General features: G+C 36.7%; 1 protein-coding gene across 1 annotated transcript in view; it reads right to left on the reverse strand.

Annotated features, from left to right (window-relative positions):
* The window catches only part of GTF2A1L (general transcription factor IIA subunit 1 like), a 60,524-nt gene that overhangs the window by 9,101 nt on the left and 24,218 nt on the right, over nt 1–27,205 (reverse strand). The window contains 3 exon segments of the mRNA XM_073213456.1: nt 14,770–15,359; nt 16,458–16,542; nt 18,448–18,488. Coding sequence (XP_073069557.1) covers nt 14,770–15,359; nt 16,458–16,542; nt 18,448–18,488 — 716 coding nt within the window.

Genomic DNA, 27,205 nt, shown 5'->3' on the forward strand with positions numbered 1-27,205 from the left:
ATTTTACAATGGTCACTTAAAATATATTTCTTTCCTAATTTTGAATTTTAGAACACCACTAGCAATTTTATGTAATATGGAAACAATTCTTAAATTATAAGTAAACTTACACTTACAGTCATCTATAGACAGTAAATGAGCTTACTAGTTTCAGATAATACGTATAAGTTTTTCTATAACACCACCTTAAATTTATATAATATAGTACCTACTAAATTTAACTATTTCATTTATTATACTCTCCAATCTAAAGACTTGGATTGTCAGGATGGATTAAAAAACAGGATCTGACTATATGCTATAGATCTAAGGACACACATAGGTTGAAAGTAAAAGATGGAAAAAGAAACTCCATGCAAATAATAATCAAAAGAGTTGAGGGAGCCAAGATGGCGGCGTGAGTAGAGCAGTGGAAATCTCCTCCCAAAAACACATAGAGCTATGAAAATATAACAAAGAAAAATCTTCCTAAAATAGAGACCACAGGACACAGGACAACATTCAGACCACATCCACACCTGCAAGAACCCAGCGCCTTGTGAAGGGGGTAAGATACAAGCCCCAGCCCGGCGGGACCCGAGCGCCCCTCCCCCCGGCTCCCGGCGGGTGGAGAGAAACTGGAGCGGTTTTTTTTTTTTTTTTTTTTTTGCGAGCGCTTTTTGGAAGCCTTAGAGGGACGGGCCCCCGTTGCTGGGGAGGCAGGGTGGCGGGACCGGTGAGGAGGTGCCTGGGAACGGCGCCGGAGGACAAAGAATATCCCGCGTTTCTCCCTGCGAGACCTGGGGGCGGGTGCCTGAGACCGGTGCCTGAGGACGGAGGAGGTCGCGCGTTTTTCCCCTTTTTTTTTTTTTTCTCTTTTTGGCGAGCGCTTTTTGGAAGCCTTGAAGGGACGGGGACCCTAGTGCTAGGGAGGCACAGTGGCGGGACTGGTGAGCGGGTGGCTGGGACCGGCGCCTGAGGACAAAGAATATCCCCCGTTTTTCCCTGCGGGACCGGTGGGCGGGTGCCTGAGACCGGCACTTGAGGGCAGAGGAAATCGCGCGTTTTTCCCCTTTTTTTTTTTTTCTCTTTTCTGCGAGTGCTTTTTGGAAGCCTAAAAGGGACAGGGACCCCGGTGCTAGGGAGGCAGGGCGGCGGGACTGGTGAGCGGGTGCCTGGGACCGGCACCTGAGGACAAAGAATATCCCGCGTTTTTCCCTGTGGGACCGGTGGGTGGGTGCCTGAGACCGGCACCTGAGGATGGAAGAAATCGCGCGTTTTTCCCCTTTTTTTTCTCTCTTTTTGCCGAGTGCTTTTTGGAAGCCTTGAAGGGACAGGGACCCCGGTGCTAGGGAGGCAGGGCGGCGGGACTGGTGAGCGGGTGCGTGGGACCAGTGCCTGAGGACAAAGAATATTGAGCGTTCCTTCCCTGCGGGACCGGTGGGTGGGTGCTTTTTGGAAGCCTTGAAAGGACAGGGACCCTGGTGCTAGGGAGACAGGGCAGCAGGACCAGTGAGCGGGTGCATGGGACCAGTGCCTGAGGACAAAGAATATTGAGCGTTCCTTCCCTGCGGGACCAGTGGGTGGGTGCTTTTTGGAAGCCTTGAAAGGACAGGGACCCTGGTGCTAGGGAGACAGGGCAGCAGGACCAGTGAGCGGGTGCCTGGGACCAGTGCCTGAGGACAAAGAATATTGAGCGTTCCTTCCCTGCGGGACCGGTGGGTGGGTGCTTTTTGGAAGCCTTGAAAGGACAGGGACCCTGGTGCTAGGGAGACAGGGCAGCAGGACCAGTGAGCGGGTGCCTGGGACCGGCACCTGAGGACAAAAAAAAAAAAAAAAAAAAAAAATCGCTTGTTTTTTCCTTTTTTTTCCTTTTTTTTTTTCTCTTTGTTTCTGTTCCCTCTCTCATTGTTGCTGCTGTTGTTTTGGTTTGGAGAGTGCTTTTTGGAAATCTTAAAGGGGCAGGACAGGTCACTTAGACCAGAAGCAGGGAATCTGGGGATCTCTGGGCACTCTAACCCCCTGGGCAGCAGGGAGCACAGAGGCCCCTTACGGAGATAAATAGTCTCCTGGCTGCTCCCCCTCCAACGGGGCTCCACAATTTTGAAGGAACAGCCCCAGCCAGGCCAAGCCCACAGCAACAGCGGAGATAAACCCCAAAGCAACTGGGCAGGAAGCAGAAGCCCTGTCTGCGCACAGCTGCCCAGCACAAGCCACTAGAGGTCGCTATTCTCCCAGGAAAAGGCTACAAAACAACAAGAAGGGAAGCTCTTCCAGCGGTCACTTGTACCAGCTCTGCAAACTATCTCTATCACCATGAAAAGGCAAAACTACAGGCAGACAAAGATCACAGAGACAACACCTGAGAAGGAGACAGACCTAACTAGTCTTCCTGAAAAAGAATTCAAAATAAAAATCATGAACATGCTGACAGAGATGCAGAAAAAAATGCAAGAGCAATGGGATGAGATGCAGAGAAAAATGCAAGAGCAGTGGGATGAAGTCCGGAAGGAGATCACAGATGTCAGGAAAGAGATCACAGAAGTGAAACAATCCCTGGAAGGATTTATAAGCAGAATGGATAAGATGCAAGAGGCCATTGAAGGAATAGAAGCCAGAGAACAGGAACGTATAGAAGCTGACATAGAGAGAGATAAAAGGATCTCCAGGAATGAAACAACACTAAGAGAAATATGTGACCAATACAAAAGGAAAAACATTCGTATTATAGGGATACCAGAAGAGGAAGAAAGAGGAAAAGGGATAGAAAGTGTCTTTGAAGAAATAATTGCTGAAAACTTCCCCAAACTGGGGGAGGAAATAATCGAACAGACCATGGAATTATACAGAACCCCCAACAGAAAGGATCCAAGGAGGACAACACCAAGACACATAATAATTAAAATGGCAAGGATCAAGGACAAGGAAAGAGTTTTAAAGGCAGCTAGAGAGAAAAAGGTCACCTATAAAGGAAAACCAATCAGGCTAACATCAGACTTCTCAACAGAAACCCTACAGGCCAGAAGAGAATGGCATGATATACTTAATGCAATGAAACAGAAGGGCCTTGAACCAAGGATACTGTATCCAGCACGACTATCATTTAAATATGATGGTGGGATCAAACAATTCCCAGACAAGCAAAAGCTGAGGGAATTTGCTTCCCACAAACCACCTCTACAGGGCATCCTACAGGGACTGCTCTAGATGGGAGCACCCCTAAAAAGAGCACAGAACAAAACACACAACATATGAAGAATGGAGGAGGAGGAATAAGAAGGGAGAGAAGAAAAGACTCTCCAGACAGTGTATATAACAGCTCAATAAGCGAGCTAAGTTAGGCAGTAAGATACTAAAGAAGCTAACCTTGAACCTTTGGTAACCACGAATCTAAAGCCTGCAATGGCAATAAGTACATATCTTTCAATAGTCACCCTAAATGTAAATGGACTTAATGCACCAATCAAAAGACATAGAGTAATAGAATGGATAAAAAAGCAAGACCCATCTATATGCTGCTTACAAGAAACTCACCTTAAACCCAAAGATAAGCATAGACTAAAAGTCAAGGGATGGAAAAACATATTTCAGGCAAACAACAGTGAGAAGAAAGCAGGGGTTGCAGTACTAATATCAGACAAAATAGACTTCAAAACAAAGAAAGTAACAAGAGATAAAGAAGGCCACTACATAATGATAAAGGGCTTAGTCCAACAAGAGGATATAACCATTCTAAATATATATGCACCCAATACAGGAGCACCAGCATATGTGAAGCAAATACTAACAGAACTAAAGAGGGAAATAGACTGCAATGCATTCATTGTAGGAGACTTCAACACACCACTCACCCCAAAGGATAGATCCACCGGGCAGAAAATAAGTAAAGACACACAGGCACTGAACAACACACTAGAACAGATGGACCTAATAGACATCTATAGAACTTTACATCCAAAAGCAACAGGATATACATTCTTCTCAAGTGCACATGGAACATTCTCCAGAATAGACCACATACTAGCTCACAAAAAGAGCCTCAGTAAATTCCACAATATTGAAATTCTACCAACCAATTTTTCAGACCACAAAGGTATGAAAGTAGAAATAAATTCTACAAAGAAAACAAAAAGGCTCACAAACACATGGAGGCTTAACAACATGCTACTAAATAATCAATGGATCAATGAACAAATCAAAATAGAGATCAAGGAATATATAGAAACAAATGACAACAACAACACTAAGCCCCAACTTCTGTGGGATGCAGCGAAAGCAGTCTTAAGAGGAAAGTATATAGCAATCCAGGCACACTTGAAGAAGGAAGAACAATCCCAAATGAATAGTCTAACATCACAACTATTAAAACTGGAAAAAGAAGAACAAATGAGGCCTAAAGTCAGCAGAAGGAGGGACATAATAAAGATCAGAGAAGAAATAAACAAAATTGAGAAGAATAAAACAATAGCAAAAATCAACGAAACCAAGAGCTGGTTCTTTGAGAAAATAAACAAAATAGATAAGCCTCTAGCCCAACTTATTAAGAGAAAAAGAGAGTCAACACAAATCAACATAATCAGAAATGAGAATGGAAAAATCACGACAGACTCCACAGAAATACAAAGAATTATTAAAGACTACTATGAAAATCTATATGCCAACAAGCTGGAAAACCTAGAAGAAATGGACAACTTCCTAGAAAAATACAACCTCCCAAGACTGACCAAGGAAGAAACACAAAAGTTAAACAAACCAATTACAAGCAAAGAAATTGAAACAGTAATCAAAAAACTACCCAAGAACAAAACCCCGGGGCCGGACGGATTTACCTCGGAATTTTATCAGACACACAGAGAAGACATAATACCCATTCTCCTTAAAGTGTTCCACAAAATAGAAGAAGAGGGAATACTCCCAAACTCATTCTATGAAGCCAACATCACCCTAATACCAAAACCAGGAAAAGACCCCACCAAAAAAGAAAATTACAGACCAATATCCCTGATGAATGTAGATGCAAAAATACTCAATAAAATATTAGCAAACAGAATTCAACAGTATATCAAAAGGATCATACACCATGACCAAGTGGGGTTCATCCCAGGGATGCAAGGATGGTACAACATTCGAAAATCCATCAACATCATCCACCACATCAACAAAAAGAAAGACAAAAACCACATGATCATCTCCATAGATGCTGAAAAAGCATTTGACAAAATTCAACATCCATTCATGATAAAAACTCTCAGCAAAATGGGAATAGAGGGCAAGTACCTCAACATAATAAAGGCCATATATGATAAACCCACAGCCAGCATTATACTGAACAGCGAGAAGCTGAAAGCATTTCCACTGAGATCAGGAACCAGACAGGGATGCCCACTCTCCCCACTGTTATTTAACATAGTACTGGAGGTCCTAGCCACGGCAATCAGACAAAACAAAGAAATACAAGGAATCCAGATTGGTAAAGAAGAAGTTAAACTGTCACTATTTGCAGATGATATGATACTGTACATAAAAAACCCTAAAGACTCCACTCCAAAACTACTAGAACTGATATCGGAATACAGCAAAGTTGCAGGATACAAAATCAACACACAGAAATCTGTAGCTTTCCTATACACTAACAACGAATCAATAGAAAGAGAAATCAGGAAAACAATTCCATTCACCATTGCATCAAAAAGAATAAAATACCTAGGAATAAACCTAACCAAGGAAGTGAAAGACTTATACTCTGAAAACTACAAGTCACTCTTAAGAGAAATTAAAGGGGACACTAATAAATGGAAACTCATCCCATGCTCATGGCTAGGAAGAATTAATATCGTCAAAATGGCCATCCTGCCGAAAGCAATATACAAATTTGATGCAATCCCTCTCAAATTACCAGCAACATTCTTCAATGAATTGGAACAAATAATTCAAAAATTCATATGGAAACACCAAAGACCCCGAATAGCCAAAGCAATCCTGAAAAAGAAGAATAAAGTAGGGGGGATCTCACTCCCCAACTTCAAGCTCTACTACAAAGCCATAGTAATCAAGACAATTTGGTACTGGCACAAGAACAGAGCCACAGACCAGTGGAACAGATTAGAGACCCCAGAAATTAACCCAAACATATATGGTCAATTAATATTTGATAAAGGAGCCATGGACATACAATGGCAAAATGACAGTCTCTTCAACAGATGGTGCTGGCAAAACTGGACAGCTACATGTAGGAGAATGAAACTGGACCATTGTCTAACCCCATATACAAAGGTAAACTCAAAATGGATCAAAGACCTGAATGTAAGTCACGAAACCATTAAACTCTTGGAAAAAAACATAGGCAAAAACCTCTTAGATATAAACATGAGTGATCTCTTCTTGAACATATCTCCCCGGGCAAGGAAAACAACAGCAAAAATGAGCAAGTGGGACTACATTAAGCTGAAAAGCTTCTGTACAGCGAAAGACACCATCAATAGAACAAAAAGGAACCCTACAGTATGGGAGAATATATTTGAAAATGACAGATCTGATAAAGGCTTGACGTCCAGAATATATAAAGAGCTCACACGCCTCAACAAACAAAAAACAAATAACCCAATTAAAAAATGGGCAGAGGAATTGAACAGACAGTTCTCCAAAAAAGAAATACAGATGGCCAAGAGACACATGAAAAGATGCTCCACATCGCTAATTATCAGAGAAATGCAAATTAAAACTACAATGAGGTATCACCTCACACCAGTAAGGATAGCTGCCATCCAAAAGACAAACAACAACAAATGTTGGCGAGGCTGTGGAGAAAGGGGAACCCTCCTACACTGCTGGTGGGAATGTAAATTAGTTCAACCATTGTGGAAAGCAGTATGGAGGTGCATCAAAATGCTCAAAACAGACCTACCATTTGACCCAGGAATTCCACTCCTAGGAATTTACCCTAAGAACGCAGCAATCAAGTTTGAGAAAGACAGATGCACTCCTATGTTTATCGCAGCACTATTTACAATAGCCAAGAATTGGAAGCAACCTAAATGTCCATCTGTAGATGAATGGATAAAGAAGATGTGGTACATATACACAATGGAATACTACTCAGCCATAAGAAGTGGAAAAATCCAACCATTTGCAGCAACATGGATGGAGCTGGAGAGTATTATGCTCAGTGAAATAAGCCAAGCGGAGAAAGAGAAATACCAAATGATTTCACTCATCTGAGGAGTATAGGAACAAAGGAAAAACTGAAGGAACAAAACAGCAGCAGAATTACAGAACCCAAAAATGGACTAACAGGTACCAAAGGGAAAGGAACTGGGGAGGATGGGTGGGCAGGGAGGGATAAGGGGGGGGAAGAAGAAGGGGGGTATTAAGATTAGCATGCATGGGGGGGAGGGAGAAAGGGGAGGGTGGGCTGCACAACACAGAGAGGACAAGTAGTGACTCTACCACATTTTGCTAAGCTGATGGACAGTAACCGTAATGTGGTTGTTAGGGGGGACCTGATATAGGGGAGAGCATAGTAAACATAGTATTCTTCAGGTAAGTGTAGATTAAAAATTTAAAAAAAAAAAAAGAAAGAAAGAAAGAAAAGGGGGATTACTCCTTAACAGGATAAAACTATTGGTAAATCAAAGATCAACGCATGCTTTAAATATCCTTAATGTTGATCACTTAAAGGGTGTCAGATGATCAGCTATGGAGGTACTCTTTTCTGATAATATTCCTTTCTCTTAATTAAAAAAAAAAAAAAGAAAGCAGTTACTGTGTGCTGACCTCCAATGAGTTCTGCACAGTGGTATAGAGGGCATGTCAAAGTGTGGGCAAAGGGTCTGTTTGTTTCTATGCAGAAGATCAAGGCCTAGCTTGGATACCCAGAAAATGAACTAAGATACGATATGAGGAGGAGCTTCCGGCATCAGCACTCTCTGGAGGACTCGTGCCAGGGGATGATCATCAAAAAGCCTCCACAGGGATCCGGACGATGCTGCGGTTGTGGCTGCATCCAGCCCACCGTCTCCTGGACTTGCCATAAGAAGGAGGAGGGAGATGTCTAGGCTGGCATGTGCATACAGTGAGACAACGAATTTGACTGGATCTGTACTGTTGGAACTCAACCAGGAGTTGGGAGGGGTGCAAGTTGTAGCACCCCAAAATCTCATGACTATAGACTATCTATGGTTAAAAGAACATATGGGATGTGAACAGATCCCAGAAATGGGCTGCTTTAATTTGTCTGATGGTTCAAGTACAGTTGGACAATATCCATCATATCATAGATAAATTTTCACAAATGCCTAGGGTGCCTAAATGGTTTTCTTGGCTTCACTGGAGATGGCTGGTAATTATAGATTTGCTTTGTTTATGTCACCGTATTCCTATTATGTTAATATGTGTGTGCAAATTAGTTAGTAGTTTAAAACCTATACATACTTAAGGTACTATACAAGAAGATATGTCAAAGAAATAATCAATCCTCCCAAGTTTCCTTCATATGCTACATCTATAGCTTTTCTTCTTCCTTCCTAATTACAAACCTTAAATAGAATTCGTGCCTCATATCGAAAATTACCGAGTATCATAATTCCTCCAGGTGGTAAAGATACCTCGAGACAAGTGCTGGGCATAGAAGCCACAGGGCATAAATCTGCAAAGAAGAAAAAAGCTAACCTTTGCAAACAATATGGCTTCTCTCTCACTTACCAACTTTACATTTCCCTGTATGGCCCCGGAAGATGACTGGTTAGCCAGAGACGGGTAAGATTCCTCAAGGGAGGAACAACCTAAGACAGGCACAGTCGCAGGGGGGCCATCAGGTGAGAATTTGGGGATCAACAGAGGTGAGGCTCAGAACCTCACCCCCCCTGCTTTGAGAGAAATCTGCATCCGTGGATGTCTTGCTGCCCTTGTCTAGCCTGGATTAATACTTAGTCCATAGGCACACACCTGATCATCTGATCATCTATATTTGCCTTCTTACAGCACTAAACTATGTTTTCTACCTTTATCTTGCATCTACCTACCACTTCAGCATTTTATTAAAAATAAAAATAATAATAATAATAGGAGAAATGTGGGATCAACATATAAATCAAGTACAAAAATCAAATGAATATTCATATTTGACCTGATGGTTTATAGGTCATATTGCATGATCAAAACCGAAAGTTTCTGTGATGAATGCCCTTGTACTGTTCACCATGTAAGAATTTATTCACTCTGTAAGAATTCGTTCACCATGTAAGAACTTGTTCGTTATGCTTCAGAAGATTGGAGACTGACGAGAATTAGGCTTGAGATGGATTAATGATTGTACATTGAGCATTGACCCCCCTATACTGAATTTTATTGTTGTTAACAACCATTTGATCAATAAATATGAGAGATGCCCTCTCAAAAAAAAAAAAAAAAAAAAAGAGTTGAGACAGCTATGCTACTATCATACAAAATAAATTTTAAGTCAGACATTATTACTAGAAAAAAAATTATATAATGAAAATCAATTCAGCAAGATTTAACAATTTAAAGCACATATGCACAAAACATCAGAGCTCCTAAATATATGTAACATGGACAGATTTGAAGGGAGAAATAGGTCTACAAATGAAGCTTAAAATATGAATAAAGTTGTTCTTTATAGTGTTATTTTTAGTACTATTTATGATAGCACCCAAACCCATAAAATACTTAGATAAAAATCTAGCAGAAGATGTGCATTATGTGTGTTAAGAACTACAAAACATTAATGAGAAAAGCCAAAGACCTAAATAAATAGAAAATGTATCATACCCATGAATTGGAAGACTCATTATTGTGAAGACATCAATTCTCCCCTTTCTGATCAATAGATCCAGCAAAACACAAATCAGAGTTCCAGCTGGTCTTTTTTGTAAAAATTGGCAAGCTCATTCTTTTATGTGAAAAAGCAAAGGAAGTAGAACAACCAAAATAATTTTGAAAAAGAACAAAATTGAGACGACAACTCTCTGACGTCCACACTAACTATAAAGTTACCCTAATCAAGATAGTGTAGTACTAGTGAAAAGACAGACACATAGAGTAATGAAACAGTGACAGTTGAGAAGTAAACCAACACACGCATGGTAACTGATTTTCATTAAAGGTAAAGTGCGTTAGATACTGGATGCACTTTAGACAACTCAATGGAGATAGGATAGTCTTTTCCAAGTGATAAAACAACTGAACATCCATATGCAAAAAAAGAGTACCTAAATCCTAACCTTGCACTATATACAAAAATTAATGGATCACAGTCCTAAATGTAAAATCTATAAAATTTTTAGAAGCATGAGATCTTTGCAACCCTTGGTTGGCTAAGACACACAGCAGAAATCAAAAGGAAAAAATAGTGAATTATGACTTATCGAAATCACAAGCTTCTCCTTCTCCAAAATGCAGTATTAAATAGCAAGGAAGTGAAATAACTATAAATCTTACACATTGCTAGCAGAAATGCAAAATCCCACCATACATTGCTGGTGGAAATACAGCCATTCTGGAAGTGAGTTTGGCAGTTTCTTACAAGCATACATGTATCATATGACCTAGAAATCCTACTCCTAGGTATTTATTCAAAAGAAAAGAAAATCTAAGTCCACACCAAAACAAGCAAAAACCCTGCACATGAATGTTTTTAGGGGCTTTATTTACAAATTCTAAAAACTGAAAACAACCCAAATATCCAAATGGTGAATGGATAAACAAACTGTGGAACAGAATATACTCATATATGCAACATGAATGAATTAAATGTACTATGCTGAAGTTACATATTGCACGATTCTACTGTTCAATATTCTGGAAAAGGCAAGCTTACACCAAAAGAAAATAGATCAGTGGGTGACGCCAGGGACCAGAGGTAATAGGAGGTTATAGATTACAAAAACATATCGCAAATGTTATCTCAGTTTGATAGTGATTATAGAACTGCAAGCATATGTCAAAATTCATACTGTATACTTAAAATCTGTACACCTAAAAAAGGTAAATTTTAATTTTTGTAAATTATAGTTCAATAAGTTAGATTTCTTAAAAAGTAAATTATGGTAAGTTTAGTCCTAGACCTAAATTACATGTTGGAATTGGCTTTTCATTTTAGTATCAACAAGTAGCAAAAATCTTAACCACAGATCTGCAAAATGAATCAGAGCTCCCATGGTACTTTAGCAGATTAAGTATCAGTTTATTAAGGAATATTAAGTATTCTAGTACTCTTCTAATTGAATTCATGTAGCATCATCTTTATTTTACTTAAACTGATAAGGTCCTCTTTACTCTGGGAGAGGAATAAGATTACAAATACAAATTTAATATCAATAAACTGTAAAAGTTTTGTCATTCTCAACTTCTTTCTTCAGAAGCACTTCCATCAAGCATTGGAAAGTTCATATGATTTTCTGACTCCCATCTCTTTTTCCAAGGTGGTAATTTGACCAAAACAGCCAGTAGTTTTGCAGCAACATCCCTAATAGGTACTGCAGGACATCCCTAATAGAAAGACCTAAGTCTGTCATATGGCCAAATATCTACTACATAGATCATCAATGAATTCCAAGTCAAATTGTTATAAGGAGGCTTTCATTCTCTCTCAAATAGTAAAAATCTCTCCAATGATCAAAGACTTCAAACATTGTCTCTTTAAAAGCCAGAAAAATTCTGCATGAAGAACTTAACACTTTGCCCACATTTTCTAACAAATGTCTTGGAGAAGACAATTACTCAATACCTTCACTCTAATGTATCTGAGTTTCACACCAGCCAATGAGAATTCTTTTAAAATTATTGGCTGTGTTTTACTATTAATGCATGCCAAGTGCTAAAAGAGAGAGCAAAGCTTTCTTTACTGAAGCAGTAAACCATGTGTTGCCAAGAGCTCCATCAGTGTAAAGAGTACCACATTTTGCTAAGGAAAAAAATTTTTGTGACAAAGAGGTCAGTTTCCAGCTTCCAAAAAAGGTCTCACAACATAGGAATTTTTGATGGTACCAATGTGCAAATAAAAATCAGTTGCTATCTTACTATGCTGATGGACAGTGACTGTAATGGGGTATGTGGTAGGGACTTGATAATGGGGGGAGTCTAGTAACCATAATGTTGCTCAGGTAATTGTACATTAATGGTACCAAAAAAAAAAAAAATCAGATGCTAGCTATCCCAAGATGCACTAGTATTTTTATCCTGTGGAATGTTAAAGCAAAGTCACTGTTGATTCTTCCATGAATTCTAGCTGAATATGAAAAAAATGTCAACTGTTCTAGTGCAATGATGTCATTTATCAGAGGCACTGCTTCCATTTTCTCTCTCTGCTCTAAAACGAACCAGCTCAATGATTTCCAAGAGTCTCAGCTTCACTAAAGTCTCTTCAATTGTATAGATCCTCTGTGCCTGTGTAGTATAATAAGCAAATGCATAGGATGCTTCAAGATAAAACTTTGTTTGTCAAATCCAGCTTCCAATCTTTTCAATTTAAGCTTTCCTCTAATGAAAGAACCATATTTTTCAATGGCTGGTAAGAATTGACAGAACTTCATACCCAGATGTGGGGATAAATTTTAAAAAAAAAAGAGAGAGAGAAACTAAGCTATAACATACCTTCTTTTCACATTTTCAAAATAAACTATGTGAAATCCAGTTGCCTCTAATGATAATGGCAGGGCACATCTTCTTTAATTCTTAACAGAAATGTAATCCAGATATGTATCATAACATAGTGACAATAATGATCATGTATTACCTGGCCATGTACAGTAGAATCCCATGTCACTCTACTCTTATTTAGCATGAAATATACCTTCACATATTTGGGAAAATACAATATTTTCTTAAATCATCTTTTTTCCTATAAAGTGTCTAATTAAGAAATAAAATTCTTACACTGAGGAATAACTTAACATAGTAATACACACTTTAAAATAGAAACACAACAAATATTGTCAGGAATTTATTTTATGAAACAATAAGAATGTTAAACCTACATAGAAACTTTAGATCTCTGATAGCCTACACAAGGAAAGTAAACAAGTTTAGTAAGTTGTAACTTGTTTAAGCAATAAGAATTTCTGAACAGCTACTGATAAAAAAGAAATGCTATTTATAATTTTTTTGAAAATTGTATCAGCACAAAATTTACCAAGATACTACTTTAAAGGTATCCTATAGTAAATTATTTTTTAATTAATAAATACTTTTAAATGTTTGGATTTTTGTTTTAAATACAGATTTTAAAACTGACAAGTTAAATGAAAAGTTACCCAATATATCACATGCTCATAAAGCAGAAGAGCATTAATCTGAAGTTATTATGGTGCCAGAAGCTATTTAAAACTCTTTATAAAGCATCACTGATAATTCTAAAAATTATGAGGTTGGTTTAATACCCAGTTTATGGACTATATCTGAATTTCAGAGACTAACATTACATAGGTTGCTTATAAATGGTGAATCTGGAATGTGAACCTATTGTGGCTTCAAAGCTTAAGCTCTCAACCTCTGTCCGCTAAACAATCCTTGACTAATTAATTAATCTATTTCCCCATATCAGAACAAAGTACATGATGACATCTAATAAGCAGAGTTAAGTCCTTGAATCGTTACACCAAATATCTGCAAAGTGCATTCAGATCCAGGAGAAAAATGCCTCCAAAAGTGATAAAGTGAACACTTGCTTTTAATTTACAGTTATTTTTACTTCAAAACCAAATGTTTCATAATTGTGAGTTTAAATATCATTTCTTAAATTTTATGTTATATGGAAAATATAATGAAAAAATACTCAAATATATTTTAATCTTAACACTTATACCAAAACAAAATGCCTAGAAGATTTTCAACAGACCTTATCAAACATCTAAAACATTCTAGAGGAGGTCAAATAGTTTCTGATGATCATTTTTGTTGTTGCTCATTATCTTTCACTGTACCCTATATTTTTCCCCTTACCTATGAAAATGTTAAGGTGGCACTTAACTATTCATTGCTGCAGATTTATACAGTTCTAGAGAACCACTAAACCATTAGCTAGAGACACAAACTTATTTGTTATATGTTACTAAATTGTATAAATGGAATTGACATTTTACATTTGTAAAAAGAACACAAAAGTTTTTTTAATTTTACCATCCAAAATTCTCCATCAATCTTTCTGCTTTCACTATAAATCCTTGAAAATATGTAATTTAAATCAATTTTCAATTGATTTAAATGTTACATTTGGTCTGGAAGTAAAAATAACTGTAAATTTAAATTTGGAAAGACTAGAAGGTTTTTTTTTCAGTAGTTTGAATTCTAAAAGAAATTAACTAGTATTTTATGTAGCAAGCAGGGAGAAACAAAGTATTTATTAGCAAGATAATTCCTCAAGAGAGAAAACTTTCATATGGGAGTTCAGGAAAATTAGGTAGAACGAGAAAAAAAATATTTTGGATCTCTTTTGTACATGAAGTGTGATGATGAACTACCCCAAATTATTCATTTAATTACTAGGATAGATTTTCAGATCTTTTAAATTTTATTGCAGAAAATAACAATGGATTACTTTAAACAAAAGCATTTTCTTTAAAGAAGTATCTTAATTCATTAATTGAAATTAAAAGTTCAGAAATGCTGAGTATACTTTAAGAACTGATAGTTATGATAAAAACAACAAACAATCTTCTAAAGGAAAAAACAAAACACACATATTTTTGAGTAACGTTACAGCTTAAAAAAACTCAGGATGTCTAATCACTAGCCACTCTTTGTTCCCTAATACCACTAAGCTGAACAGAGAACTACCTTCTCCAAGACAGGTAGGCTCCTGGGCTCCTCTTTATTTCTTGGCTGCTTTTCAGAATCGCATTCCAACATTCTGTTTTTAAGAACGTGAAGCTGAATATCAGACATGTGCTAGAGCCAAGTCCTCTGAGGACCTGTGGAGAGGGGCCCACCATGCAGATTTTGGGTCATGCTAGCTGAAACACTGAGCACTGGCTCCATGTTAGAATTGGTTGGAGACACTGGTGGAGGAAATACAACACTTGAAAGAGTGATAAACTGTGAGTTTTCTGGCTGACTCAACAAAGCTTCAGACATGATTTTATGCTCATTTTGAGAAGGGAGATGTATAACACTGGTGGTACTGTCTAAATATTTCATAGCCAGTGTCCCAGAATGAAGAATTGTGGGTTGCTGGAGCATGGTTTCCATTTTCTGTGATTTTTCAGTAGTTGCTTGAAGAGAATATGGGCTCAGTCGTGGAACACAGGCCTCTATTACTGAAGGCTGCCCAAGCTGCTGAAATACTTGCTGAATTGGATGCTGAAGAATACCTGCTCTTCCAGAAGTCTGTGTCACCATAAGTGGTACATTGACTTTATAAAATTGACCTTAAAAAGGAGAAAATAAAACTATAAGTATAATAGAACCCTAATTTAAGAAAAAATCTCATGCATGACAGGCTTGGAGGAAATATATCAGTATGCTAATAGTGGTTAGTTCTAGGAGTTCTTTTATTTTTCAGATTTTTTGTATTTTCTACAATAAATATGTGTTACTCTTACTTTTAAAAATTAAATATATCTTGCTTTATGTATCTTAATATATCTAGTCTTTTCCTACTGTTGCTCATACATTATGCACATTTTGAGATACATATAGGTCATCAATATTTACTCTATGAACCTCTCCCATTGTTTGATAAATTACAGTGTTACCAACCCAAAGCGGGATTTTAACAAACATAATCATGAAGAATGTACTTTATATATTTAAGATTTTATATTTTATCACATAAAAACTTTAAGACAAGGCTAGTCCAGAAAGAGTTTAATAATTTCAAAAGTTATCAAAGTTTTCCCCCTTCTTTTCCTTTAAACAATGCTTAAAAGAAGAAAGAAATTTATTTGTTGAGCATTGAGTTAGATGCTTTGCTTAAACTTCACAACAATCCAAAGAGTCAAGAAACAGTACTCTGAAAAGCAGAAGTTGGTTAATCTCCAATTAATGCTTATATAAGTATATGTAGTATGATCCTTTTGGAGAGCAATTTTCAGTATTTCAATTTTTCAAATTGAAAACATGCATGATATGTCCTCTATCATACCATGCAATCTGCAGTAAGAAAGGAGGCAAAGTTAATCAATGTAATCTAGTTTTTCTTGAGTAGACGAGCTAGGACAAAGGTATGTTATTTTGTATTCATCAAAATTTAGATTACTGATTGAATTAGAGAAAACATTTAAAGCATCTTATACAATGTTGGGAAAGATAATTGATAATGAAATATAGGACATAAGTAGTACAGTGTCTTTTTGGAAGACTATCTGGATAGCAATAATATTCACCATTTATTATCACTGTTAAAATAAGTTTTATTGAAAGTTCCTATAACCTCTGGCACACAGTTTATTTAAAAATCATGAAAATTAACATACAGAAGTCAGTACCAATGCTACAAACAAAATATTTTTGGACTATACTCTTACCAGATGCAGTCTGTAGTGTCACACCTGCTGGTACATGAATAGCATAACCAGGAAAAGTAAAGTTTACACTGAAGGTTGAAGTACCCTATATATGAGACATTTATGTTAGAAAGTTAGAAAAGGGTTTTACTTGTATTTTTTCTCCTTGATCTCACAAAGGGTAAAAAAATGTGACCTAGGACAACAGAACAATAGTTTTACAACACTTAACATTAGGCCTGAGTTCTCTGAATAAAACAGCCTTTTAATATTTGATTTAGATCATCTCATTAAAGATAAAAGGAATTGTGCTTTATGACTATTAGCAATGAAGCCAGTAAGTCTCACTTAGTGAACGGTATGAACAATGACTACAAAACTTGCCTATTATGTGGCTTTACCTAGGCCACTGATCCTCAAGATGCTAAATAAAAGAACTACAACTGTTTATAGGAATCCTCTAGTCTATAAGTTGATCAGTGATATTTTAAAGTAGATAATATGACAGTGTATAACTTTCTCTAGAATAATTAAACCTTAGGGTTTTGAAATTCTTTAAATACTAAGTCAAGACAAAGGGACTTTTTGCCTATCAGACATATAAAAATTAAAAGATTGATTAGTAACACTGACTATTGGTAAAGATGTGATAAAAATCAGTTCTATCAGACCATTGCTTGTATGAGTATACATGGTACAATCCTTTTGGAGGGCAATTTTACAATGTATACCAAAATTGAAAACATGTATGATCTCTGACCCAGAAATTCTACTTTTAGGAATTTATCCTGATTATCTAATTATCACACAAATATACAAAGGTATATCTACAAGTATAATCAATGGAATGCTATATTAGAAAAAAAATGGAAATAATTTAAATGCCCATCAACAAAAGATTGGTTAATTAAACTGTGGCACATCCACTAAGGCTAATCAATATTTAACTAGCATGGAAAAGGATTCATCCATATTAGTAAGCTAAAAAAATTACAGAAGCAGTACAGAAAATAATCCTACTGTTAACCTGAAAATTAATATAACTTTCATGAAAGAAGTCTAGATGGATACAGATCAAACAGAACAGTTATCTTGAGCATATAACATTGCAGGGCTCTTTCATTTTTTACTTTATAAATTTACTAGTTCTTACTTTTTAGATGTATATTATTCCTTTAATCAGGAAAAAAGATAGTTCCAAGAATTTTAAAAATAGAGATTTCTTCATCTGTCTCCTATCAAAAGCAACACCATTCGTCCAAAAATCCAGGTGAGGGTGTGTCTTTTGTTTGTTTTTAATGAAGAAATGGAAATAAATGACCCACTGAACCTTTTACCTAGAAAGGTAGCTCATGGGCTAAAAGGAAATTATTTTAACTTACTAAGGAAACAATTAGTGAATTATACACTATCAATATCATGGAAGAATAGTAAAAGAGAGAAAGTGCTATTCTTCCCCACCTGAAAACTACCTGATTTTCTTGTAAGTTTTAATTTTATTTTCTGCCCCCAAATCCTAAAGTGGTGGGGGGCAGAGGTTCGGTGGAATCTATACTCTAATTTCTACTACACAAAGGTAAAAAAATGACAAAAATATTCCACTTAAATAAAATAAACACTGTGGTGTGGTTCAACTCTGGGGAGAAAAAAAATCAGAAAAAACACCATATCAAAATTACCTACTTAGGATTCACCAAGTATATGACATGTACAGTGCCTTAAAACTCCATACAATGTAACTCCAGCAATGTCCTAACTTCACAGGTACAGTCTTGGCAGATGCTAACAACTGCTCTAGAAGATAGGGCAACTTGGTAACAAAATGTCAATTCTGGAACATCTGAGTTTTTGTAACATCTATATCATGGAAGCTACTTCTGTCTTGCCATCCCTCAGTACATCTTTTACCATTCAATGGAGGGTTATGAATTGTATCTATGCCCAGCCTTCTGCCACCATTCACTAAAGGAGGAGCATATCTTTTACAATGTATCTTAAATAAGCTACATACCAGTTCTGCTGTGGTTCTACCAGCAGGAATTACAAACGATGCTGCACAAAAAACAAAATAAACATGAGACATTCATTAGAATTTAACAATTTAGTAAAATTGCTAAGTATAACTTATTTTCAAAAAATGTTTTCCATCACTAACATGTTCAAGCATGGTGCATTCTAACCTTTCTGATTCCAAGTACGGTGAAAGAATTATATTTTTTTCCAACAACTTTAGACAAAGACTTTACAACTCACCTATTTTAAGTAGAAAAAGAAAATATCTCATTATTCTCAAGTATACTGTATATAAAGATCCATAACAAAACATCTAGGTTGTATTTACTTAGTAAGTCAATGTAGCACTAAATCTCCATTACAACTTTTCATAAGGGAGAAAAAGTAATAATTGTTGAAGTGGCATATTTCCAAGAGACTATACTATTAAGCAAAAATATGTAACCCAATATAAACATTCTAAATTTTATAGGTTCAAAGACATTTTAATTCATTCATTCATTTCATGAAATGTTATTTACAGTACTTTGGCCAAGTAAGCAAGCATAACTACATAGTTTTAGGAATACTTAATAAGAACATGTCTCCTGAAGTGTTTGCATGAAACAGGTATGACTGCTAAGAAAAATACAACTGAAGAAAGTCTTAGGAGAATACCAACTTAACCTGCATTAAAGCTGCAATCTCACATATCTTTCCTTTCTTACCTACCAATCTGCTATACTATCCCTTCATTTATAATACATCAAAAGGGTGACCAAGTGGTTGTAAATGTATTCATTTAAAAAAATAAGACTAAAGAACAAATAGTACCTCCAGTAGCATTTTAGTTGATTAATGTAATGTTAAACTTTACATCAAGGTTCAATTTACCTAGCTGACCATGACTGTTAGAGTATCAATTTTGCTTTTTCTTTTATACAAACAAGAACTTTTTAACACGTTTATGCAGCATCTAAGTATTAAATGTAATGTTTATTACAGCCTTTTTCTCACATATTGCACTAAGGAAAATTGCCCCCAAAATCTGTTTCTGACACTAGAATGGCTCCATCAGATACAACAGCTCAGAAGAGCAAATATTTTTTAAACTATTCCTTCCACATTAAGACAATAGAAGTAAGCCTACAGAGATTGATGGTTAATGAAGCACAAAATTATTTTTATCCTCTGTTCATCTATGACTTTGCTTATTAACAGACATTCTTTTAGAAAGGCTAAATTAGAAAGAATTAGAGTGGCATGAACACAATGGTATTAGTCTTAATTATCTATAGTGAGCAAAGCTTAAGCTGGTACAGCTTAAGCCATAGCCTGAGAGGAAACAAAAATCTGTTAACAAACTGTCTGAGGCAATTAAATGAATTTGAGGAAAAACAGCAACAACCATCCTCTTTTAAGTACCCTGCAATAAATCCTAAAGGATACTTCTCTATACTTAAATAAATCAAACAGAGCTATAAGAGTTTTAAGAGTTTCTTTATAGCCATCAGAATAAAAGAATGGAACTAACAGCTTTATAGTGAAGTTTCATGCAGCTCCTACTTAATCTTGATACTAAATTCACAAGTTATATGCACCATTTATACAAGCTCACAAATTACATATACCATTATATATGCCTGAAACACACTTTTTAAAATATTGACGTTAGCTTCAATAACCATTTAAGTTTTAACCGAATATGCATTTTTACCTAAACTAAATCTGTCAGAACTTTGGTCTTGATGAATATTTTCTAGAAATATTAAATTTCATACACAATGGGCTTTAGAATATAGGAAGAATCCAACCCCAGAATTGTAATTGAACAAATTTTGTAAAAAAGATAATATTGCATAATAATATCCACAAGTGTTATTTTTCCCTATACACCAGAAAGCCTTTGATACATAAGGCAGTTAATAATTCCACAATTCGTGGTCCTGCTTTGAACCATTCCAAATCTTAGTATCCACATCCCATAATTCAAGAGGTGCAAGACTGGCCAGTCTCTTCTTTGTGACTACTCTTTAGCACATGGATGTCTCCCGATCATCTGAACTTAATATTCTAACTCAAATCACCTCAAGAACCAAGAGCACTGCTGAAATTTTTACCAGACCTAAGTTCAAGACCAATTGGACATACAGTTTGTACCTGAAGTTAGGAATTTTAAAGCACAGAGACAAAAGCTACCCCAAACCTCTCAATGTTCCTATTCTTCCCTTTCTCCCACAATGACTGATGGCTTTACAAAGAAAGATCATGTGGCAAGACCAAGCAGCAGAAGCTGATTTGAATTGCTCTAGAAATAAGTCAACCATATACATATCCCAGGTTGCCCAGGACAGTCCTAGTTTACATCTGTTATTGTGAGGTTATTATTAATAGAATGCCATTTCTCTCTCAAAAGTAAATTGCAGGGCAAAGACCCAGAATAGCCAATATAATATTCAAGGAGAAAAAAGTCTGGAGAAGTGACACTATCTGACTTCAAGACTTACTATAAAGCTGCAGTAATCAAGACAGTGTGGTATTGGCAAAATAATAAAGATCAATGAAGCAGAATAGAGAGCCCAATAATAGACCCACATAAATACAGTCAACTGGTCTTTAACAAAGGATCAAAGGCAACACAATGGAGCAAAGACAGTCTATTCAACAAATGGTGCTGGAACAACAGGATATTCAATGCAAAAAAAAATCAATGTAGACACAGACCTTACATCCTTCTCAAAAGTTAACTCAAAATGAGTTCTGTAAAATGCATAAATTAAATATAAAATGCAAACCTATAAAGTTCCTAGGAGACAACATAGGAGAAAATCTAGATGACCTTGATGACTTTTCAGCACAATCCATGAAAGAAATAGTTGTACTTTATTAAAGTTAAAAGCTGTTTTGCAAAGAACAATGTCAGGAGAAAAAGAAGACAAGCCACAGGCCAGGAGAAAATATTTGCAAAAGACATCTGATAAGGAACTGTTATCCAAAATATGCAAAGAATTCTTGAAATTTAACAATACAACCAGATTTAAAAAATAGGTGAAAGACCTTAACAGACACTTCAGCAAAGAAGATAAAGTAAACATATTGAAAAGATGTTCCACGTCATTGTTTGGCAATAAAACTCAAGTTTTCAGGCAAAAAATAGAAATGTGGAAGCTTTATATACACTACAGTGAGCTTGATAGCTTTCCAATACTTAAATATGTCTCTGATGAAATGTGTGGTAATAGTAATGAATATGATTTTTTAAATCCTGTATAATGAACAATATGTCAACTACGTAACTCAGTGAACCAGTATTTTCCAAAGAAATCAACATGTGTTACAAAATTACACATGGGTTCGAGTCATTCAAATTGCAAGACACACCAGTGAACTTAAACATTACAAAAAGCCCAACTAACAGGGTTTCTAATTCTATCCTGCAGCTAACCTCTCTGAGAAACTACTTATACAGTTTTAGTATAGTATAAAATATCTGAAAATGCTATTAAAATACTTTTCCAATTATATATATCTGTAGGAGGCTAGATTTTCTTCACATAGTTTAGCCAAAACCACAAAACAGACTGAATTTAGAAAAAGATGAGAATACAGCGGTTTGTCTTAAGCCAAACATTATCAAGATTTGCAGAAAAGCCACTCATCTTGCTAAATATTTTTTGTTCTGTAAAATAGTTACTTTTAACCAATATATTATGTTAACAGTCAATTTTTTAAGTTAATAAACCAAAATTTTAAAAACTTTCTCAGCTCTAATTTCTAATATGGTAAATAGATACTAATAACCCATATAAAAGAAAGGTCTTTAAGGTCCTCAGTTTTTAAGAGAGTAAAGTGACCCTGAGACCAAAAAGAAGTTGAAAGCTGAAGATACAGGAAATTATTAATCAAAAGAAAATATGATAGAGCAAACAAGTGTTAAAGGTGGAACAGACGAAGGCAAATGACTTACTCCATTGTAGATTAATTTGAACTCCAAGAAATTAAAAGGTTGCAGAAATAAGTTTATTTTAATCAGGCTTTAAGCACATACAGTGAAAATATATAATTATTAAGTACTTCAATTTTATAAAGCTATTTACTTTAAGAATCTTATTGTAGGGTATCTAGAAATTAACAGGGATGGAAACAAGGCCTCTAAAGCATTTTTAAAGGATATATATACTTCCTCTTAAGCAATTTCATTATAGATGATGTAGAAAAGAATAAAGAGAAAAACTGTCTTTTTTAAATGTAATTATTTCTATTACTCTAGCTTCTAAGAGTAAAAATAAGAATAAAGTAGAATGAAAGCCAGCTAGATACATTAGTTGCAAGACTATTTTGTGATTGAAATCACTGGTAATATTACCATCTTGTGACAAAATCAAGTATTGCAATTTTGAATAATAAAGAACCTGAGAAGATTTAAATGTTTTCAATAAAAGACATGTAAGTATTTTCCTCCTCTACCCTTGCCACCCTCCAAAACACTACCAAGTACTAAGTAAAATATCTTTCAAGTTCTTTTAGTAATGAAAAAAATTCAAAAGAATGTTATTTAAATATAGAAATAAAAGGGACCTCCTCATAAAATAATAAAGTTAAAAAGAAAAGCATAGTCCAAAACCCAACAACCCAAAGAAACTTTCAATGTGTCAATTTAGTAGTTATAATTGCCATGGCTAATTCTGACAGAGAAAATTATTTACAAACACAGCATTAAAGTTATTTTCGGAAATTCAATATTCATTGTTAATTTATTTCATTTTTACAAGTTATAATTGCTGCCACACTTAAATTTCCTCATTTTGTCATAGAAGAAGTACTAACCTCTTTATTATTTTCTCTTTACCTTGGCCCATGTGATTTTCATAAGAATTTTCCCAAGTTTGCAATGAACAATGTACTTATTACTAACATCTAATCCAAAATTTACTCTTACCTCTTGCACACATAACTCTACTGAATTTCAGCTAAACCCAATAAAGCCTATTTGCCTGCACACATGCCTGCATGCGTGCCTGTGCACAGACACATATATTCACAATATTAGGAAAGTATAAAGATTACAAGGATCATAAGAGAAAAGAAGGCATAAAAGCTAAAAAGATTTAACAGTATTTTATTTTTGTTAGTGTTTTCAAGCTTTAAATTAATACACATAATTTGGACAAAGATTTTCCTTAAAAGCAAAGGTCTAGATTCAATAAGTTCAAGAATAAAGGTAAAATGCATATGGTCAACTAAAGTGGACAAAAGATGGCAGAGTAGGAAGGCAAGGTGGAACTCTCCTCCCACATACACACCAAAGAAGCAACTACAGCAAATACAACTAACCCTGAAAATGACCTGATGACTGCAGAACAGCCCACCTACACCTGGGGAAGAAGACCACACAGAGAAGGGTGAAATGGCAGAGCTGCCATCAAGAGGGACCCAAGCCCTTCACCTATCCCAGCCCATAGGTGGGAGGAAGAAGATGGGAGTGGGAGGGAATAGGGGCTCAGGAACTCTTCACACCTAGCCCTGGAGATCTGTTCTGGGAATTCAAGTCCACACTGCACTGAGTTCTGGTGATTAGTGGGACTGGAAACCAGGGACAGCTGGAACACTCTGGGAGGCTGAGACTCTAGCTGCCTGTGGAGGATAGGTACACACCATTGGTCCCGCTGAGACCCAAAGCAGAGGCAGCAGTTTAAAAGCTTTGCCAGCAATGGAAGTGGTGCCAGCGGGTGAGGGTTGGATGAAACTCTCTCTGCAGCAGAAAGGGCAGGTGAACATACCTCCCCAGCCCTCCATTGGCCCAACAGGTCAGACACTCTAACAAACCCAGACACTCCATCCCCCTAGATCTTGTCTCAGCCCCAACTTGCTTCCCTGCACACTGCTGGCACCCCAGCCCACTCAGCCCAGCAGCATCAAACTCTGCCTGGCAGGCAGAGGGAGGTTCTCCCAGCTTTCTCAGCCCTATCTCAGCACAACTGGGGTGGTGCATGCAGGAGCCAGCTCCAAGACCAGTGGTGAGCACCTTGCCACAGCCAGGGGTTGCCTCCACAACTCACCTGCAGCACATCCTGCCACCATGTAACTTGCCCCAGAGCCAACCAACCACCAGCATACCCTGTTAACCCTGCAGCCATGGCACCCTCACTGCAGGGCAGGCAGAGAGCAGCCCCATCCACAATGACCCAGCAGAAGCTACTGCTCTGATCAAACAGGGCCAACTGAGGCAAATTGCCACCCACACCGGACTAAGATAAACCACTGTCAGCAGACAAGACAGAAAGGCAGACCTACCCATTGCCAACCAAAAGCAACTGGGGCTCCACTGCAAAGGAGAAACAGGCATTGGAGAGTAAAGAGTCCTGAATTTCTGGGTACCACAGGATGCCTTCTTCATAAAGCCCTTACTCCCAAGACCAAGAAGCATAGCACATCCATCTACTACAAAGGAAGAAACACAGAAACCCTGACAAGATGAAGAGGCAGGAGAATGTTCCAAACAAAACTGCAGGATAAAATACCAGAAAGAGGACTAAACGAAATTATCAATCTTCTTGATATGAATTCAAAGTAAAAGCCATAAATATGCTCACGATCTGTGGAAAAGTATTGAAGATCTCAGGGAGGACTTCAACAAAGAGATACAAGAGCTGAAAAAGAGCCCCTCAGAGCTCAAGAAAACAGTAACTGAAATGAAATATACAATGGAGGGGATGAATAATAGATTGCTGCAAGTAAAGGAGCCAATGAGATGGAAATTAGAGAACAGGACTACAACATTGAGGAACAGAGAAAAAAGGCTCTCTAGGAATGAAAGAATGATAAGACAGCTGTGAGAACAAAAAACAATATTTGCATAATAGGGGTACCAGAAAGAGAAGAGACAAAGGAATTGAAAGTCTTTGTGTGTGTGTGTGTGTGTGTTTATTTTTTATATTTTATTTATTTTCATTTTTTTTATTAAGATACCATTGATATACAATCTTATGCTTGGATTTCACATGAACAACACTGTGGTTCCTACATTTCTCCCGTATTATCAAGTCCCCACCACATACCCCATTACAGTCACTGTCCATCAGCATAGTAAGATACTATAGAGTCACTACTTCTCTTCTCTGTCCTATACTGCCTTCCCCGTGACCCCTATATTATGTGTGCTAATCATAATACCCCTTAATCCCCTTATCCCTCCCTTCCCAATCCCTTTCCCTTTGGTAAACACTAGTCCATTCTTGGGTTCTATGATTCTCCTGCTGTTTTGTTGCTTCAGTTTTTGCTTTGTTATTATATTCCACAGATGAGTGAAATCATTTGGTACTTGTCTTTCTCTGCCTGGCTTATTTCACTGAGCATAATACCCTCTAGCTCCATCTATGTTGTTGCAAATGGTAGGATTTCTTTTCTTCTTATGGCTGAATAATATTCCATTGTGTATATGTACCACCTCTTCTTTATCCATTCATCTACTGACAGACACTTGTTTGCTTCCATGTCTTGGTTATTGTAAATAGTGCTGTGATAAACATAGGGGTGCATATGTCTTTCTGAATCTGTGATCTTGTTTTCTTTGGGTAAATTCCTAGGAGTAGAATTACTGGGTCGAACTGTATTTCTATTTTTAGTTTTTTTTGAGGAACCTCCATATTGCTTTCCACCATGGTTGAGCTAACTTACATTCCCACCAACAGTATAGGAGGGTTCCCCTTTCTCTGCATCCTCATGAGCATGTGTTGTTCCTTGTCTTTTTGATGTTGGCCATCTAACTGGTATGAGGTGATATCTCATTGTGGTTTTAATTTGCACTTTCCTGATGATTAGCGACGTGAAGCATCTTTTCATGTGCCTGTTGGCCATCTGAATTTCTTCTTTGGAGAAGTGTCTATTCATATCCTCTGCCCATTTTTTAATCGGGTTATTTGCTTTTTGGGTGTTGAGGCATGTGAGTTCTTTATGTATTTTGGATGTTAACCCCTTATCAGATATGTCATTTATGAATATATTCTCCCATGCTGTAGGATGCCTTTTGGTTCTACTGATGATGTTCTTTGCTGTACAGAAGCTTTTTAGTTTGATGTAATCCCACTTGTTTATTTTTGCTTTTGTTTTGTTTCCCTTGTCCGAGGAGATAAGTTCATGAAAAAGTTGCTCATGTTTATATTCGAGAGAGTTTTTCCTATGTCTTCTTCTAAGAGTTTTATGGTTAGAAAGTTTTTTTTGAGGAAATAATTGTTTAAAACTTCCCCAATCTGGAAACCCCAGGAATACAACACCAAGACATATAATAATTAAAATGACAAAGATTAAGGATAAGGACAGAGTACTGAAAGCAGGCAGTTAAAAAAAAAAAGATTATTTATAAGGGAAACCTCATCAGGCTAGCAGCAGACTTCTCAGCAGAAATTTTACAGGCCAGAACACAGTGGCTTGAACTATTTAATGCACTGAAACAGAAAGACCTTCAACTAGGAATCCTCTACCCAGCAAGATTATCATTCAAATTTGAAGCAGACATTAAACAATTCCCGGATAAACAAGGGCTCAAATTTAAAACCACTAAAACAGCATCATGGCATATGTTAAAGGGACTGCCATAGATGGAAGTCCTCCTAAAGCTAAATAGTTTTTACCAGTGAAAATAAACCCACAGTAGAGGTAGTAGACCAATTACTCACCAAGCAGGCATGAAATTAAAACAAAAGTAATGAAACCAACTATACACAAAATCAGTCAGGGATACATAAGAAGTGCAGATTATGACATCTAATACATAAAGT

Source organism: Manis javanica, chromosome 1, assembly GCF_040802235.1.
Source record: "Manis javanica isolate MJ-LG chromosome 1, MJ_LKY, whole genome shotgun sequence".
NCBI lineage: Eukaryota > Metazoa > Chordata > Mammalia > Pholidota > Manidae > Manis > Manis javanica.